At 43.9% G+C, this 18,513-nt stretch overlaps 1 protein-coding gene across 14 annotated transcripts in view; it reads right to left on the bottom strand.

Annotated features, from left to right (window-relative positions):
• Window positions 1-5,039: 5,039 nt before the first annotated feature.
• Window positions 5,040-18,513, bottom strand: part of AFF2 (ALF transcription elongation factor 2) — a 366,650-nt gene continuing 353,176 nt past the window's right edge. For all 14 annotated transcript variants that reach the window (XM_080553964.1, XM_080553958.1, XM_080553963.1 and 11 more), the window contains one exon: window positions 5,040-17,988. In XM_080553964.1, coding sequence (XP_080410090.1) covers window positions 17,867-17,988 — 122 coding nt within the window. In that variant the 3' untranslated portion in view covers window positions 5,040-17,866. The remainder of the gene's footprint in view (window positions 17,989-18,513) is intronic.

Raw genomic sequence — 18,513 nt, 5'->3', positions numbered from 1 at the left:
GAGTTTATATCAAAGGACACATTCTCAATGTTAATAAAGTGGAGGGGATTTGAGACAGGTTGTAGTTCTGATTCTTTAAAAACAAGCATGTAAAGGTATTTACTCCATGTTTGGGAGCACGGATGCATTGGCAGGGAGTCTTGACATGACTGATAGCCCTTTCCCTTTTTATGTGCCTTCTGTTTGGGACATTTAGCACATGTGCTCTGTGGTCAGGACTGGGCTAACACCGGGTCTGCCACAACAGAACCACCATTCCCAGCATGGTTTAGGAGATGGCTCTCAGACACCACCACTCTCAAGGCCCTCTGCCCACAGGACTTATTACGCTGCCACCGATGTACCTGATCACTTACTTCAGATGATGACTGAGATTCCGTGGTAGGTCCCAGTTCTGTAGATTTGTGGTAGGACTCAGGGGATTTATGTGCTCTGCTGCAGGCCTGCCCCTGGGGCTCTCTCCCCTGTATTTGTGTGTCAGGAACATGCAGCGTAGCCATGCTATAATGCCCACACATTTGTGTGTTACACATCTGGCTCTACTCGTCTTTTCCATGACTCAGGACAGAGGCTTGATCTCACCGGCTGCATTTCTGAGTGGGTATTTATCTGTTTGAAGGCTCCTCTGAACTTCCCACGCAAACACGAGGCTATAGGGTTTCATGTAATCTTACATTCCTGGCTTGTCAGCCTGCCCACAACAGCAGTGAATTGCGAAGACAAAAAATTAGAGGAAGAGTTAGTTAAGCAGAAACGTAGCCACCCACATCATCTGCTGCGTCCTACTCCTCTGCAGCCATCTCAGAACCTAAGACAACAACAAGAAAACAAAGGACACTTTGTAACTCGGGCTAATATCATCAAGTGACGTTGTCAGCACACTCTGGGAAGGACACAAAGGAATTGCCCTAAACTTGGAACTTTGGTCCTCAAGGTGTGGATAAGAGGAATTTTGACAACTGTGGAGAAAAAGCAGTTTGCTTTGAAACTAGAAAGGTTGCTTAAATATTTGTGTGAAACAGAAATGCTAATTTTTAAAGATTTTCCAGCTAACTATAATTACCAGGATTATGCTGAGAACATGACTCTTCATGGCAGGCCCCAGTGTCCTCTGACTGATGTCTATAACAACATCAACTTTCCCCTAGTGAAGCCAACCCTTGGCGTTCTAGAGAGTTGATGAAAAGAAATAGATGTTACATCTACCACGGTTAAAGTTAGTTACTAGCACAGGCTTAAGACGCTATTCGATTTTCTTTGAGTGTTCTCTTATCTTAAAGATAGCCAAACCCAAAGATGAGATTGGTTAGGATAAGGCAGACTCTGAAGTTGCCAAGTTTCTTCTCTTGGTGATCAATGGAGGGACTCATGACTTTAGTCAGTACATATGAGATATTTTTTCTGAATACCTGGACAGGTTTTTGTCTTGAATTTGGAGGTGGCAATTGATTTTAGGTGCCTTCAGGCTTATGTGTGGCTGCAAGGCTGCATGGCTCAAAGCCTGCTCAGCCCCATTTTAGAGAGCGCAAACAGGGACCTTAGCTTTCACTATTGCCACCTAGCCTTAACAGGGCTTGGCATTTCCCTTTGGCAATACTTGAAAATATGGCTATTTTCCTTCCTTCCTTCCTTCCTTTCCTTCCTTTCCTTCCTTCCTTCCTTCCTTCCTTCCTTCCTTCCTTCCTTCCTTCCTTCCTTCCTTCCTTCCTTCCTTCCTTCCTTCCGTCCGTCCTTCCTTCCGTCCGTCCTTCCGTCCGTCCGTCCTTCCGTCCTTCCGTCCTTCCTTCCGTCCTTCCTTCCGTCCTTCCCTCCCTTCTTTCCTCCCTTTATGCCCCAGGACACTTCTTTTTCAGTTCCCCAGTGGGCAAGGCTGACATTTCTGAGCCCTAGGATTACCGACCATGCTTGTTGCTAGTCAGATCCCTTCCAGCTCTCCAAACCAGTACAAAGCTCTGGGCTTTCAGCCAATTTACTCACAGGTTTATCATATGCTGACATTGTTTCTCTATAAATAGGTCTACCTTTACTGACATTATTGATTCAACTGCCTCTCTTCTCACTAATACTCCTTTTAATGTATCCAACCTGCCTCAGTATTTCACCTAATGAAAGGCTGAAGTCAAAAGGGTAGAGGTCGAAGAGGTTAAATTGCAAGTGTAAAGGTCTGAGGCTTTAAAGTCAGTGTTTGCAGTGCGAGACAACAATCTGTCAGCAGAGCAGAGCTGCAAGTCTGAGCTCTCTTTGCCACCAGAAGAAAGTGAACAGTCAAGCCAATTTCACATTTTATTAATAATAATTTGAATTAAAATGAGCTTCTTTTGCAAAACCCTTCTTCTGATCCATTCATGGGTTGGCAGCGATAACAGGCACCCTAACCTGCCCATCTCAGACCGTGTGATTTTGAAAACAGGGAGCACATTTTCCCTAAGAGGTACAAACACATCTACACATCTCACACGCTGCTTGTCTTGGAGTGAACCCAAACTAACAGACCAAAGTGGTAGTGAGGAGCACTAAGTTGTTCGCACTGGATTATCAGAAGACCACAGACTCCCCCTTCCACCTGGCTCTCTGCCTTCAGCATATCCCCCCTCCCTGCCGCCCCGTGGTTCAGCTGGGGAGCACTGTCACGGAGCCTTGCTCAGCGTCGCAAGAGGTCTCAGCAGAGTAAGCTGCCCGCTTTGTTTTCCAGCAGATCTGCTGGTGCCCAGCCCACGGGTCTCCTCTCTGGCATGGCTCGCATGCTCCACAGTGGCTGCAGCTGGGGGCCAGTGGCAGCCTTGGAGCTGGCTGAGGTCAGACGTTCACAGCGGGGCAGGAAATTGGAAGTAAATGCTCAGGTCTGGCAAGGGAAGCCACGAGGGCTTCCACAGCTATAGGCCATTAAATATTGTGCTCAAACCAGGCGGCATCCCTCACCCCAAAACAAATCATAAGAGATAAGAAAATGTTTCACATTGTTAAAAGTTTATATTATCTCTGACTTCAGAAATGTTACCATTAACCAGGGAATTAATCAGAGATTTTCACTTACTCCTTGTTCTGAACTATAATGAGCCCTTTAACAGTGTAAATAAAAAGATCTAAAGATTCAATAAACGATAATGTCACAAATGGCAATCTTCTACCATGTGAGGCCTCTGTGTTAAAAAGCATCACACAGCTGGAGACAAATGCTTCAGTATAACATTGTAAATAACCTCTAAGCCCACTACTAATTAAACTGAAGCTTCACTTCTCCTGGGCATTGAATATATGAACCAATTAAGAAAATATCACTTCTTTTCTGAGAGACCTGCACTGTCCCCCCCTTAAAATAAAAAATAAAAAAAACGGGGGGGGGGCTGAAAGATCCAGAGACAGAGAGAAAGAAAGGAGAGGGGGGGAAAAAGGGAAAGAAAGGCGTTTTACAGAAGGGACCACACTGGTGCACTGGGGTTACAGTAATGAGGCATTTCTGCTTTAAGCAAATTTTGCACCTGTAACCTGCAGAAATATAGCCATAGCACTTGAAAAATTACTTCAATGCTGCACAGTGCCATGAAAATTTATCTTTGAGATGATTTTATTGCATGGTTACCCTAGGCAATTAAATCAATAAATCTTAACTGTCAGAAAGGTTGGCCTGCTGCCAGGAATAAATGAAATGCGCGGAATCAGTAAATAAAAGGTTTCTGACAACTCATTCTAGGAATTATTTAGCAGTTGGGCTTTTTGGTGGTGGTGGTGTTGCTTTTGTCTCCAGCGCTTATTGACATTCTCCGTGAGAAATGATTATGCTAACATAAACACCATAGCACAGAGATACAGATATATAGGAGAGACGAGCAGGGCTCATCAGGGCAATAAATCACCCTCCCGAACCAGAGGCTAGCAGCGACTTCAGGGGGCTGGTAGTGCTGGTGGAGGTGGTGTTAGCGAGTTGAGGCCTTGGCCACGGGCTGACAGCACGCAGGAAGTCCTAATATTGGGCAATGGGAATTCTGGCGCTTTGTTATTAAAATAGATGTGTTATTTTCATTGATTGATTCAGAGATGATTGAGATTGAAATGCCTCCCTGAGACATGGAGGTGACATTTCCGTGGGCCTACAGAGCCCAGTGCTCACTGCGGGAGATGCCAGGTTTGACAGAGAAATCATTGTTAACGCCTGCATCGCTGGTGCAGCTGCTTTGTTTTCTGGGCTGGTGTAGCAAATCTGAAGGCCTGAATCTGATTTCACTTACCTTGACGCTGGACACATTAAGTCAGTGTGAACTTAGCAATAGGCTCAGACTCTGTCCAGGAGACACTGAGGTGAGTGCAGGTGACCCTATTAATAAATGGATAGATTTTCTGAAGCCATTGTGGACTGCTAGCTCAACCTCCCGAGTACCAGCAGGTCACCACACTTCGCCTGGTGAGTCCTGCTTCCAGCGGCTGGCTCTCCATAGGCTGAACAGGCCCGACCCTCCAGCAGGGCAGCTGGGATAACCTAGCCCTGTACCAGCCCCGGCGGTGGGGATCTGCACGTCCCAGGTGCCACCAGTGCCACGGGCACCGCTTCCAACAGAGGGACATCCTGCTGAGCTGGGCAGCAGAGGAGGCGTCTCCTGCCTGCAGCAAAACTAGTGAGATGCTCTGCGAGGCTGCAGCTTGGGGCAGCCTGGAGAATGTGCAGCTGTCCTTGAACCAGCACCAGCTCTGGGGAGCCAAGGAGGTATTTATCTGAGCACTGCAGAAGAAAGCCCTCTGCCAAAATGTCTGTATGCAGCTGCTGGACACCCAAGTGACCTTCAGTCACAGCAGCCTGCGGGGAGAGACACTGCGCTGCCTGGGCCTGGGAGAGGGCTGGGGACACAGCTCAAGCTAAGCGGGAGACATTGTGTCATCTTGGAGACATCGCGTCATCTTCGCTGTGGAACGGTTCACATGGAAGTGTTCCCTTCATGTTACCCTACATCTCCTCAAAGCCAACAAGAGAACTTCCCAGACACATTGGTCCTCTGGCACCTCCCATCCCAGTGCCAATTTTCAGCATTTTTTTTTTTGTTCCCCCGTGGCAAACCTGATACCTGGCAGCACGGCCACACATGACGGCACAGGCTCAGGGCTCTGTCAGCGCCAGGCTGGGCATGCACCCACCTGGAGGAGCCCCCTCTTGGCTCTTCAGCTCCCAGACCGCAGAGGGCATCGGCGAGCTGCCTGCCACACACAGCTGCACGAGTGGCATTCGCTGCTAGGTGCAGTTATCGCCAATGGGCTTCTGCAACGCTGATTGGCAAGCGGCTTCTCATTGCAGATAATTCCCTGCCAGCACATCCCGAACACATAGGTGATTGCTCTTAAATTGATGGCTCGAAGCACAATAACAGCCTTTTTATTTAGTTCCTGCTTGATAGGCAGCGAATGTAGAGTTGCCAGGAAAAAAAAAAAAGGGGGGGAAAAAAGAAAAAAAATTGCTGCAGAATTTGCTGTCTGCTACGCCTCTGCGAGGCTGTGATTCCTGAGCTGGGGTGCTCAGCAAGGCTCCTGGTGCATCTCAAGGGCAGACCAGCACTGCGGGATGCACGCGGCTCGTGGTGTTTTCGGCAGCACTTGAGGCCATGGGCATCACCCTGCAGTTGCTGCCTGGTGGGGCTTTGCTCTTCCCACAGCTTGGGGGGGGGGGGAGGAGTTGGAAGAGAGTGAGAGGCACTGGGCTGCCGATGTGGGTGGCAGAATCAGAGCAGGGGCACCCAGGAAGCAAAGCCAAGCTCTCGGAGCAGACGTCGGAGCACTTTTGATGAGGCGTCCTCACATCCCACCGCCGCGCTCCTCGCAGGAACCCCCAGCCAAAAGGCCCGCGGCTGAGCCCCGGCTGCCTGGAGCTGGCTGAGAATTGGGGAGCGAATGGCAGTGGTGGGGAGTGGTGGTTATTTTAGTTTTCCTTTCAAGTTTTCCTTTCAAAATGCCAGCTCTCTGGCAAATCTTTATGTGATCCTACAGAGACCGGCACCCACGTTTTCAGGCAGCTGAAGGCGGGCCAACGCTGCCAGGTGGTGTGTTTCCTTCTGCAGCCCAGTTCCTGAGGCCTGGCCTACAATTTCATCCAGTTTGCCTTCTTCATGTGCTCACAGGTGTACAGGGTCCCAGAATTGAGGAGCATGTCTCATTTCCAGAAGGACAGTCTACATACATGGCGGAAAAAAATACCAATAGGAACTTTTCCATAACTCGTATGACCACAAACTTCTGTTTGACATTAGCTTCACATGTGGTTTGTGTGCTGAACACATTTACATTAGCTATAATAGAGGCCTTCCTACTGCGTGGACACAGCATGGGGGGAAAAGACACTGAAAATCCCCATGCACATGTGCCTTTTTTAATCAAAGGGATAAAAGGATATCTAAGCTCACTTTGAAATGCAGCTGGTAAGTGAAATGCCTCTCCATCACGTGGAGCTGACAGTGCATTGCTTCCCTTTTGGACCGCGTAGGAGGGGCTGAAGAGGGTCTCGGCCTTTCAGTGACAGGATTTGGGCTGCGCTTCCTGCTCCTGAGCTCTCTAGACCACGGGAAGCTCCAGCCAGACTTTTTGGATATAAATAAGTCTTCATAACCTCTACGCTGTTCCTGCTGGCAAGGAAACATCCCGTGGTCTCTCTCAAACAACTTCTTGTCAGGGCCAGATTCATCCCTGAGGGAGCTGTGCAGTTATATCATCTGAGCTGGCTGAGAAATTGTAGCGCTTCTGCCTGTCCTGAGACTTGCACAGCTCTTACCAGCATCCTACTCCTCTGCCTCAGCCCCACACAGCCCAGGGAGGAGGGAAGGTGTCTCGTGGGCCGCAGAAAAAGGCCTACTCGTACCTTGCCTGAGGTCGCTGTGACATTGTGAGCATCCAGACACACATTGTCTCCTGCCCCTGTCACTGCTGTGCTCTGACGAGACATTTCTTCTCCCTCCAGCCAGCAGGCCTGCAGTCTTTGCTGCTGTGGGACTCCCAGGTAGTGGTAATGAATAATTGTCTTTTTCTTTTTTTTATTTTTTATTTTTTTCCCTGAGTTGTGCAGGAGCACTAACAAAGCAGCACAGCACAGGTTTCTGCGGAGCCATTCATCATTCATAGCTAGGCTCACAGAACACTTCGCAGCCGATTACAAGGTCCCCCACACAGGGACCGATGTGCTGCCTATCTGAAGTCACGCTTCAAGCTGGCTTCTGGGCACACCCAGAGGATGCTGAGGGCTCGGGGAATGAACGGAGCATGCAGCATCCGACCTGCCCCCCGCCTCCCTCTGACCCAAAAGATGGCTCTCTCTGAGGCTCTGAGGGGATGTTTGCTGGCTCCCTGAGTATTGTTGTTGGCACATGCAGTACAAAGTTGGCTCCAAATACCCCATTCCAGCTTTTCTTCTGAAATGACCTATAGCCAAGAGACGGGCTGGTGCTCTAGGAAGTGCCTTACAGGTAGCCACTCACACAGAGCAGCAGAAAAGCCACGGCCCAGTCAGCCTGGGCAGCTTTAAGCTGCTTCGTGTGCTCAGAATGGTGCAGGGCAGCTGGAAGATCCCAGCAACCGGGCCTGTTTTCTGCGGGGCCTTACAGTAAATAGCCTGAAATCCAGACTAACACCTACTGGTGTGCTCAAATCTCAAGGCATCCTTCCACAATGCTGTCTATGCTCTGGGTTTGTGAACACCACCCCCCCACCCCGACACTGCTGAAGAGCGAGGTGGCACCCAGGCCGAGGCAGTGCCCCAGTTCAGACATCTTGGCTTTGCGTGCTCTATGCTCAGCAAGAGCTCTCAAGAGCTTTTTACATCCCCTTTGAGCTGGTATTCTTGGCACTGGCTGTTAGAGCTCTTTCTGTAACGATGATACAAAACCCAGCGTTTCTAGTTTTGTCATCCCGGGAAGCCCCCGGGGAGAGGCGCACCCTGCGCAGGGGGGCAGCGCGCTGCTCACACCACTTCGGTCATGCTGGAGCCTGGGGCTGCTTGCCAGCAAGCAACCCAAAAGTCCTGCCGACAAAGCCCATCTCCTTTGCTCTTTAACTTGGGTTTGGGACAGACGGGATTTAGCCTACAGTCTTCCAGCTGAGGCCTTTTAGGGACTGGGGAAACACTACTGATCCTGTTACCTCTCATCTGGTGTCAGCACTACCGTGCTATTGTCTAACATCGAGTCATTGCAAGTCTCCATAATGACACAAACACGTCGATTAAAGATTAAAACCTATAACAACTCTCCCACAAACAGTACTTACTGTACCATACTTATTGTACCCTGGGAGGGGAATGAGAAAATAGCAGAAGACAGAATAATTTATAGTGATAAAATGGGTTACATTTTCATAAAAATTTTATTTTACTTTTTTTTTTTTTTTAAATAATTCAATGCACTGGCAGTATAATTAATCCCTCTATGAGAGACACAAATGTACCAGTTCAACCAATATTATTTATACAGAGACATTGTGTTTAAAAACAACAAAAGTACATTTAAAATGTTTGTACATAAAGTATTACTGTTATTTCCTTTTTTTTTTTTTTTCTGAAGAAGGAACAAATGTAAACAAAATGCATAATTGTGCAACACGTTGGAAATACAAAGCAAAACAGGCAAGATACAATTTTATACATATAAAGCAAAAGAAATCAAACTTTTGTAACTATACAACATTTCAGTAATTGCTTGACATTTTAACAGTTACCTTGGTCTGTACAAAACATCTTAACTTATGCTTAAAACTTTACAAGAATAACATGCTTGTTCAGAACAAAGACACCTTGTGGAATCGCAATGACTATTGATATGGTATTTGCACACATGAGAAAAAAAAGAAGGCTACTTCAATAGTAAATAAAAAGTAAGAATGTAAGGTAAAGGGCCATCTAGTAAACTGTAATCTAATTCCAATAGCTAATTAAGTTGCACTGCAATGCAGAAATTAAATCTGACTTTTGCTGGAAGACCATAAGGTCATCATGTTGTTCTGTTTCCAGGAACCAGATGAAAGCATATATAAATTTTCCTGATATTTTGGTTAGTTATACATGCGCACATACACACACAAAAGAAATAAAAAATAAAGGAAAAAATAGCATTTGCCACAATAGCCAATAATGGTAGGCAAGTGGACGCGCTTACTACACTGCTCCCAAGATGGCTTGGTTAAAAAAAAAACAACTAGAAAGAGCAAACATCCACTGAGTTAGCCAGGGTTACTTTTCCTGAATCTTACTCGTAGTTTGCCTTTTTTTTTTTTTTTTTTTTTGCTTTTTGCCTTTTTTTTTTTCTTTTTTTTCAGAAGACAGGAAACAAACAGAATTGGGCCATTTAAAAAATACTGGGAGTGCTACAGCCAAAGATCAAACACAAACCAAAGGAGAGCTCAAAGCCAAAGCAAAAAAAATAACCAGCTCTTTTGACTCGTTTTCACACTTTGTGATGATTTGCCCTAGGCCTTTGAATGTGGGTTTTAAAGAAACAGCATTTTAGATTCAGTAGAAGATATGCAATCCAGAGATGTCAAATATACAGACAGGAATAAATAATACTATATTTTATGGAATTACACGGACTGTCAGCTTGGATAAAATGTACATAATTTTAAGTGTCCTCAGATGATATGTATGGCTAAAATTAAACTCCTGATTGCATCCACCTGACGTATTCAATGCCCGATTCTGCAGTCTGGGGGCTGAGCACTGATTTACACAGTTACTCCTGTGCATTTCAGTGGAGCAACCTGTCGATTAAGATGCTCAAGGGAAGAATGCTAGAATTGGACGTGGATAAATATTTGCCAAGACATTTAAATGTACAAAACTCATTTGGCTTAGAAAAGACACTTTAACCTGCTGCAATGTCTTTGAACTAAAGTAACAGATTCCATCTCTAGACTGAGAGCATTTATGACACATTTGAATTTATTTGCTATTTTTTCTATGCAAGCTAATGCTGATGCCAGTAAATATTTAAACTCAGAGGTAATGAAATTGCAACATGCCTTTTAGTTAAAAACAAAACATAGGCAAACCTAGATGGCTGGCAGAAATTACCCTCCAATTCTTTTAGCAAGAATGATCTCGTGCTCAGTCAGAACAGTTCAATATACACTCGGCTTCAGTATGTATTTATAAAGCTGCATTAGAGCATATAGCACAGTATGAAAAGGAAGAGGACTAGTTTTTCAGCTGGTGTAAATCAGCACTGACATCTATGGAGCTACTTAGAGGCACATCAGCTGAAGCTTTGGCCCACAGTCATCAGAAACATCCAACTATCATTCACTCCATATGTAAAAACCTCAGCAGTGGAAGTGCAGAGTGAAAGTGTAATCGACATCAGATAAAAAGCTACCCGTTAGTCTCGTTTCTGACAATGCTCTTCCAGACTGTGTGGTCTAAAGCAGTTTTATGATGTGCTCCATACTGCATAGCTTTGCAAAGTACAATATTTCCTTGCAGGCAAGGATTATGGTACATTAATCATTTCATTGGCATGATCAGTAAAAAAAGGCATGATGATAAAAGCTTTGGGAGTTTATCTGCATAGAGACATATTGGCAAAAAATTAGTCTGGGGTTAAAGGGTTTGCTCCTCAGCGTGTGGATTCCTCATATGGGATTAACTCCACTGAAGCCAGTACTCCTACACCAGTTTACACCAGTTGAGGAACTTGTACTCTGCCTCTGCCATAAATAAAGTATGTCTGTTGTTCTCCACTATACAGTTCGTTCATAAATTCAAGGGTAAATGCCTCCTGCCAGCGGGTCAAAGCTTCTTCGGGTTCGTAACTCCACATTACTTGTCACTGATGTCAGTGGCGGTTTCCCTGAGCAAGGGCTGAGTCAACATATGGCCTGGGCGAAGAGCAACTCCGCTGGCAGTTTTTCCAGCACTAGTCCGGAGAACTTTAATTTCAGTGGGGTGAGAGCTCAGCCAGAACAAAACTGGGTGTAATTCCATTGAACTAATTGGGTTAATGCAATTGATGTTCTGGCCCAATAAGCTTAACTCTGATAATGCTTTGCCACTTTTATTAGCCAGCTTCTCCTTCGATTAACAGGGCTCGGCAAGCTCAATAAGACTTGTATAATTGCTATATAACAGCAGAATTTGGTCCAATGAATTCCACAAACTGAGCCAAGTTATTTTACATTTTCTTAGCTCCAAGTTTGGTCCCTTTTAGTTACTGTTATCCTTTAAAACAATGACATTCCCTTTGGAATCTGACTTTCCTTCTAAACCAGAGAAGGAAATAACTGAGTAGAAATTAGGGCTATCTCTACTTAATGGATTTCAATGGAATTACAACAGGGTGATACTCACACAACTGTGAGTAAACTCATATCCAGCATGGAGCTTACAGAGCTTGCATAGAGGGGAACTCGGTGAAAATCAAAGAAGAAAACAAGTCTCAAACAGCTGCGTCATCTGCTCACATGGCTTACACCACTGGCATCAGCAGGACTCAGACAGAGTCCTGTAAGCACAAGTGGTCCTGCGGACACTACAACTGCAATTGCAATTCAGCACACAGTGCCTGCGTTTTCTGATGCTGCTGCATGCATCGCTTCTGTCAACTTGCTTGACGTTTCTGCACGCAGAGCAGGTGAAAGCGAGCGCTCAAATCCAAGTCCCATCTGCAGCCACAGAAGACCAAACCTAAAAGCAAGGCAGAGCCACAGCTCGGTGGCACCCAGACGGTGGGGCTGGGGTCTCTCGGTCCTCTTGGGTACAGCGGTGGTCCCCTGCCGTGCCTCCTGCACACCAGTGCTGTGGGCAGAGCTGGTGGGGATCCCACTGTGCAGACCTGTTGTCCAACACCCTGAGCAGCCTGAGGGCTCGGGGAGCTCCGCACTGCCCCGCAGCCTGCGGTAAGCAATGGCTCTTCTGCAGCCTCTCTCCAAACGCTGAGCGTGCACATCACTGCTTGAGCTGACTGCGGGGTCCCCGGGCTTGGTCCTTGGTGAAGTTGTACAGGAGAAACAGTTTAACTCTCTGGTGACTTCGGGGCAGTGACAAGCATTAGCTCTTTGTGACATGTGGTGGCACCCTGAGGCAGAGTAAGGAATTGGATGGGATAGTGCCATATTCAGACTCTGTATCATACCGTGGCATAAGTGTTATTTCACAGGACACATCAACAGTAATGAATCCCCTTTCCACCTGAGCGCACACAGGTTAAATTCATAGTGCCAGCCCACACAAACTTGCCCCAGTTTCTTTAAACCACTCTTCACATCTTCACTATTACCTAATATGATTACAGTGTCAAGGAGCTGCCTGAGATGTTGATACCTACCCTGTGACTGAGCACAGCTTATCTTTGTAGTGTTTCTGTTGAAGCACCTACTGACACGGCCAAGTTTGATTCTCATCTGACACCAGCTTTATGCAGTAACTCATCTGCATCTGAATTTGCTCTCACTTCTATCTGCAGAGCCACGGGATCCCACCGGCTGTACGTGAGATCTGGACTCCGTCTCTTCTGCCTTCAACAGCTACCACCACGGGTTTAAGCTAGCGTAAGATGATCAGAATCACTGATCGTGAAAGACAATGGAAATAGACAAAATATCTTGGAAACAGAACAGCTAAAGTAAAGCTACCAAGAGGCAGGTGGGAACACGACACTGTAGGGAGGACGGCTACTCTGTAAGTCAGGCAGAAACACTTCGTGTTCAGGAGCAAGGAAGTTTCAATAGTGAAGAAGAGCCTAACTGAGCTTTTAGCCTATACATATAGGTCTCAAAATATCAAGTGATATCTCTAAAATATGTCACTATATCTAGTGAAATATATATATATCTGTGTGTGTATATATATATATTTCTATATATATATTGTCTATATCATTAGACAATACAGAATGCCTCTATGCATTGCAGTGCCCCATGGTCTGGCTATATCATGGAAGTACAGAAGTATTAGAAATAGACAAATTGAGCCCTCCCAACATTAACAAGACTTGTTTGTGTTGCACCTATAAAACAGTATGTAAAGCTGGAAGATGTCATAAGGACAGGGGACTGGTTTCTCACCTGCTTCCCCTCTGCCTCACACCCACTGCTCTCTGCCGAGGTCAGGGAGGTGCTACGGGAGGCAAAGGCCCTTTGCACTGACACCTTGGTCCCTGGGCCTGCCCACACGTAGAGCATTTCCACACTTGGCTCAAAATGACAAATTAATTTTCTTTGGTGACCTGCTAAATATTTTTTCTTTCTTAAAATTTCAAATCGCTGGTCTATTGCAGATGAGTTAACCTTGTGAAAAACGATACGCTGACAGCCCAGTCAGAAGTGACGCTGACTTCAGGGAACTGTTGCTACTTTCTGTCATGCCTTCATTGCTTGCAAGGAGACAAAAGATGCAAATAGGACTACACACAAACCACAGAGGAACACATTAATAATCCTACCACCACTCAGCACTGGTAAGAGCATTTCCTCTTTAAGGCTACCGCATCATTTCTCCTATGCTATGAAGTAATGATCACATACTTTTGTTGCAAATCCACATCCAAATCCACACATACGTGGGCATGCACATGTGAGTGTGCCTCAATACTGTGTGTAGTGGATTTTCTCCTGAACTGAAAGCAAAGAAGCCTAGTAATATCTACATCAGAATCATTTACTGGCCCCATTTCTTTCAGTATTTTAAACTGCACTCCCAAAACTAGTCATTGGATTTAGACAGCATTAAATACTGATAAAAATACAATGAAAATATTTCTTCCGAAGTACCTAAAAACTTATCAGAGGATCTAAACTATTATAGTGGAAGAACATCATAAAACCTGTGGAATTCAAAATGCATAGAAATTAAGGTCCAGATTCAATTTTCTCAGATTTTGTTTCTTTAGGAGGAACAAAGATCTTGACCTTTATTCTTCAAAAAAATGCACACTACTGAAATCAACAGACCTGTCCCTATCTTTCAAAGGAGGTCATCTATAAATGACACAGGATATTAATGGAAGCTTTTTAAATAATTAAAAGTCCAAAGACCACGTAAGAAAAAATGAAATGAAGCTATAAGAAGCAAGCTGGAAAGGTTACCAACAATATCAACAAAAAAGCTGTAAGCTAAACCAGAATGGCAATAAAATAAAATAAAATAAAATAGCAAAATATTGGGCCAAACCTAGCTATCCAAACTCAGCAAGAACTGTTTACACAGTTAGTTTGCTAGAATGGGAAGTGTGCTTTGTCCTTCCAAAGGAGCCAATGGAGCACAGCGACCAACAGGACATGGTCAAGGGGAACACGGCCCATATGGGATGCAACATCTCAGGCTTTCCCTTTGAGCCCTGCTCTCATGGACAAAGGTTTCTCAACGCACATCACATGGCTACACATAGTCACTGCAGTCAAAGCAGGACATTCTGCCTGCACGTTGTTAAATACTTCACTTAAGACCTGCTGCAGCTCTTGACATGGAGGTTAAGTGCTATGTAAATGCCTCACTCCAGCACTTAGGACTTTGCTGCCCTCAGATCTTGTACTGATAGAGCTCCCCAATACTTGCTCCCTTTGCTTGCATGCTCCCTTCACTGCTGAGCTATGGATATTGCTCCAAACCTCCTGAAGCATCGGACACAAATGACAGCCTTGTCAGCTCTGGCAATGTTTTATGAAGCTTGGTGTCCTTCTTAAAGCCCAGCTACAGGAATCGAGAGATTACATCAGGGTCTCAGCCTCTCACTATTAAAAACAAATATGTCATTTCTGGCCCTCAGCATGCTTGAAAAATGCCTGAAAGCAAGTCTTGAAATCAGCTTCAAAGCTCATTATCTGTAAGGCAATGAAGGAACCAAAAAAAAAAATTATAAAATAATAAAAAAGCCATGATTTGGAGCCAATCTTGTAATTTTTGGTGCTTCGTTCATGACTTTGAATGTCTGAAGTGGGCAGTGTTAAGAGCAGACAGCAAATGCCCAAGCAAACACATGCTGCTTCCCTGTAGATCGAAACAAACAATCTCGTTTGATTAACTCTGCTGGAAATAATATTTTAAAGGGTAAAATGATTCCACAAAGATGACATGTTAGCATTTGAAATGAGATGAATGCAGTGCCTGTAAAAGTGCAATAATCCTTAATAACTAACCCAAAAGAAGCATCATCCCCAGGGATAAGAAGGTAATTCACTCTCCATATTTAATTTGTTTCTAAGCTGCTTTTGAAACAAGATTGCTAAACAGTAAGTTGGCTTGGGATCTAGGCCTGATTGCTGGACTTTCTGTAATCGTGCCATTGACTCAGCATACATTTCAAACTAAGTCACAGGATGCAAAATCAGGTGGGCTAATTCCTTAAGCTGTTTAAGCAAAAAATTGTGAATATGAGGTAAATTTGGAGATAGGAGTCTGTTTACGGCAAGCAACAGGTGGAGGATAACACGCTGTCTTCACAGTGACTGCAACTCATTCTTTGAACAGTCTTGTGACTAAAGATCGCATTTCAAGCCATATCTATTTTTCATAAATTCATGGCAATCTAGGGTTTCAGTCTACATTAAAGGAAACAGTGATGACAGCACACTTAATTAGACTGAATAGTTACTGAATCTCATCAGCAAGATCTTGCAAAGGGAATGGAAAACTCTGGCTTGTGACAAAACCACCCCAGCACTGCTTTGTTTCAAGTCCTTGCTCTGGTCAAAAAAATACTGGAAGTGTTTTGTTTGGTTTTTTAAACATTTTGTTTTTAAAAAACAAAACAAAACACCCTTCTACATTTCTTAATTGTTTTCCTCTTTTGGTTTTATTCATTAGCTACTAGGGCCAGAATGAGCGTGACAAATGCTGTCGGATTCACGTTTCAGCCATGTCACCGAAACCCTCCAAGAAGAGATAAGGGCATATCAACCACTTCAGGAACAGGAATGTGCAGATAGTACAGGATGTGCTTGTTCTGCAAATGGCCTTTGCAGACAACCCTAAACTGTATTATTCCTCTAATGACACACCTTGACTACAGCTACAATACAGTCTTCTGGAACAAAATATCAGCAATTATTGATTTTTAAGAAAAGGTAACTTACAGGGAAATAATATACAACAGCTACAGTAATGTTGGTCTTAAATGTGCACTGGGCAGAGTCCTTAAACTGCTCTTATTGCAAATATCCAAGGCCTGCTCTAAAAATTGTAACAGTCTGAACCTTTTAAATGCAAATTTGTCCTATTTATCTGGTCACGACCCAGTGAGTAAAATCCAATAACTCACCAGATTAAAGGATATACAGGATTATATAGCAGAAGGTAATTGCAATTAACTAATATCTGGATGGCATTTAATACACACATTGTATTATTTCAATGAGATGAGACAGAATAATATTTACATTGCTATGAGCATTTTCTGTTTATAGAAGTGGAATTTACAGTTCAGTAAGGTATGCAGGCATTACATCAAGAATGAGATGAGACCATTTAAAGTCTTGTGAATTATTGATATAAATTCATTTTGTTTTGTTTCATGCACCAGCGCTTCTTGCAGTGGCACCAGAAGAGCAGTGCAGTTTATAACAAGGGAAAAAAAAAGAAGAGGAAAGAGCAAATGTGAAATGGTGTAATTTATTCACAATTGCTTTGAAATTCTATCTGAATTGTCTCATTATTATTCACACATTAGAGGAATGGTCCAAAACATGACAGCATGGGTAAATAGATTCAGAGCTTAGAAAATAGGTAATTTGACTGAAGTATTCATGGCCATTATTAAACAAATGTTATATTGCTTTTGGGTAAATCTGTTGATTTTATTTAATTTGTCATTGTTTTCATGATAGCAAGGTAATACTATTTGTTTCTAATGCTCCGAAATGAACAAAACAGGTGTAAATTGATGCCGCACGGAATTATAATGTTTCAACAGTAGCTGGTTAGTTAAACTTCTATAGAGTTTCATGAAGAATCTGCATACACTTATTAATGGATTTTTACATACAATATCAATGCTTAGAGTGTAGCATTCCTGTTAAAATCTGCTTTCACTGAGTCACTATGCAAGAAGAGATTGTTCTATGAAGAAAAATCTTGGATGAGTATTTGTTTGAGACTAAACAGCAAAACTGAAAGAAAAATCACAGATTTAGTATAGGAATGGTAGATGAGACTATGAATGCTAGTATTTTGAAATTGCCTAAAAACTGCAATAAATTGTGCTGCCTACTGAAATTATTAAGCCAACAATAAACAGGTAGAATGGAATATCAAAACCTCATTGCATAGTGTGTCATCTTTCTTTAATGAGGCATTCCTTCAACCTTTTACCTCTTAACAGCTTTGGTGATCTTACATTATGTACCTGTAAGATATTCAATGTTCTCTTTTAGAGATTAAGCCTATAGGAAGTATGAAATCTTAGCAACATACTGTGTAAGGTAATGATGCCAGAATTAAGTGGCAAAAAGCTTGGTTCAGGTTCAGAAAATGATTGTGAGTGAATAGCTATAACTTCTACTAATTTATTTCAGAAGGGGCTTATCATATATACCCTCAAATATTTAAGACTGTTTGTACTATTTCTCAGGAATCCATATCTTCTCAAAGTGCTTTTTTGTTTTCACTTGAAGGCAGCATGGACTTAAAACAATACTGCAGGGAATGTACCGTTCCATAAAGCACATAAGGATGGCAGGATCCAGGAGACACAAGGCATAGAAAATTGTCGAAAATGATTAGATGGTACAACACATACTGCTCTTGAGTCATAAGTTCCATTTATGGTGACTTCTACTTCCAATAGATAGGATATTAAAAAAGGCAATAAAAATGAAGTTACATGAATAAACTTCCAGAAATGAGTGGAGTTCCACCAGTGATCGTCTGTGCGCTGGTAGAGGTAGAAGAATGGGGATGTTATGAGCAGGGCAGCAGTCACTACAACAAATGAGCCTCAATGCGGAGCCAGTGGAGTCCTTGGCGAACGTAACGAACCAGATTGGTCATACTGCTGTGTTGTGTTAAGGGTCCCATCACTGAGTCCAGGTCTACAAAGAATTCTGCAATACACAGGAAACAGAAGTTATTGTGTCGGGCAGCAGTACAGAAATACACGTATTACCATGATTTCGCGTGCAGGAGCAGATAACAACCAACAATCCCAACCACCAGTGCCTGAGACCTTGCTTTCTCACCCTATTGAACACCCAGCGTGCGGCACGTGGCCAGCTGACACCATGTAGGCTGCAGGTCTGCAGAGCAGGTACCAGGTACAAAAATATTATCAATACTTTCTTCAACAAGCGAGCACTGCTTTGAGGTCTTCTATCCAAGTATTGACAGCCTGACCCTGGTCAGAGTGGGAGCTACAGCAGTATCACAGCACAAAGTGATTTGGCTGGAGGCAAGCATATAATGAAAGCATAGGGGCATCACCACTGCGTTAAGATGCTGCAGATAGCAGTTACTTTTCATCTTCCTTCCTCTGTCTTTTATTCCCCTCCTCCAGTGCAAAATCAATAAATTTAGGGGAGGAATAACATGCTGTCTTGCTTGCATTCTAGTGATCTCATTCTGGGCTCAAA

Source organism: Anser brachyrhynchus (assembly GCF_964034855.1).
Source record: "Anser brachyrhynchus genome assembly, chromosome: 13".
Lineage (NCBI taxonomy): Eukaryota > Metazoa > Chordata > Aves > Anseriformes > Anatidae > Anser > Anser brachyrhynchus.
Note: the sequence above shows the minus strand (reverse complement) of the source record. Positions and strands in the feature narration are given on the sequence as shown.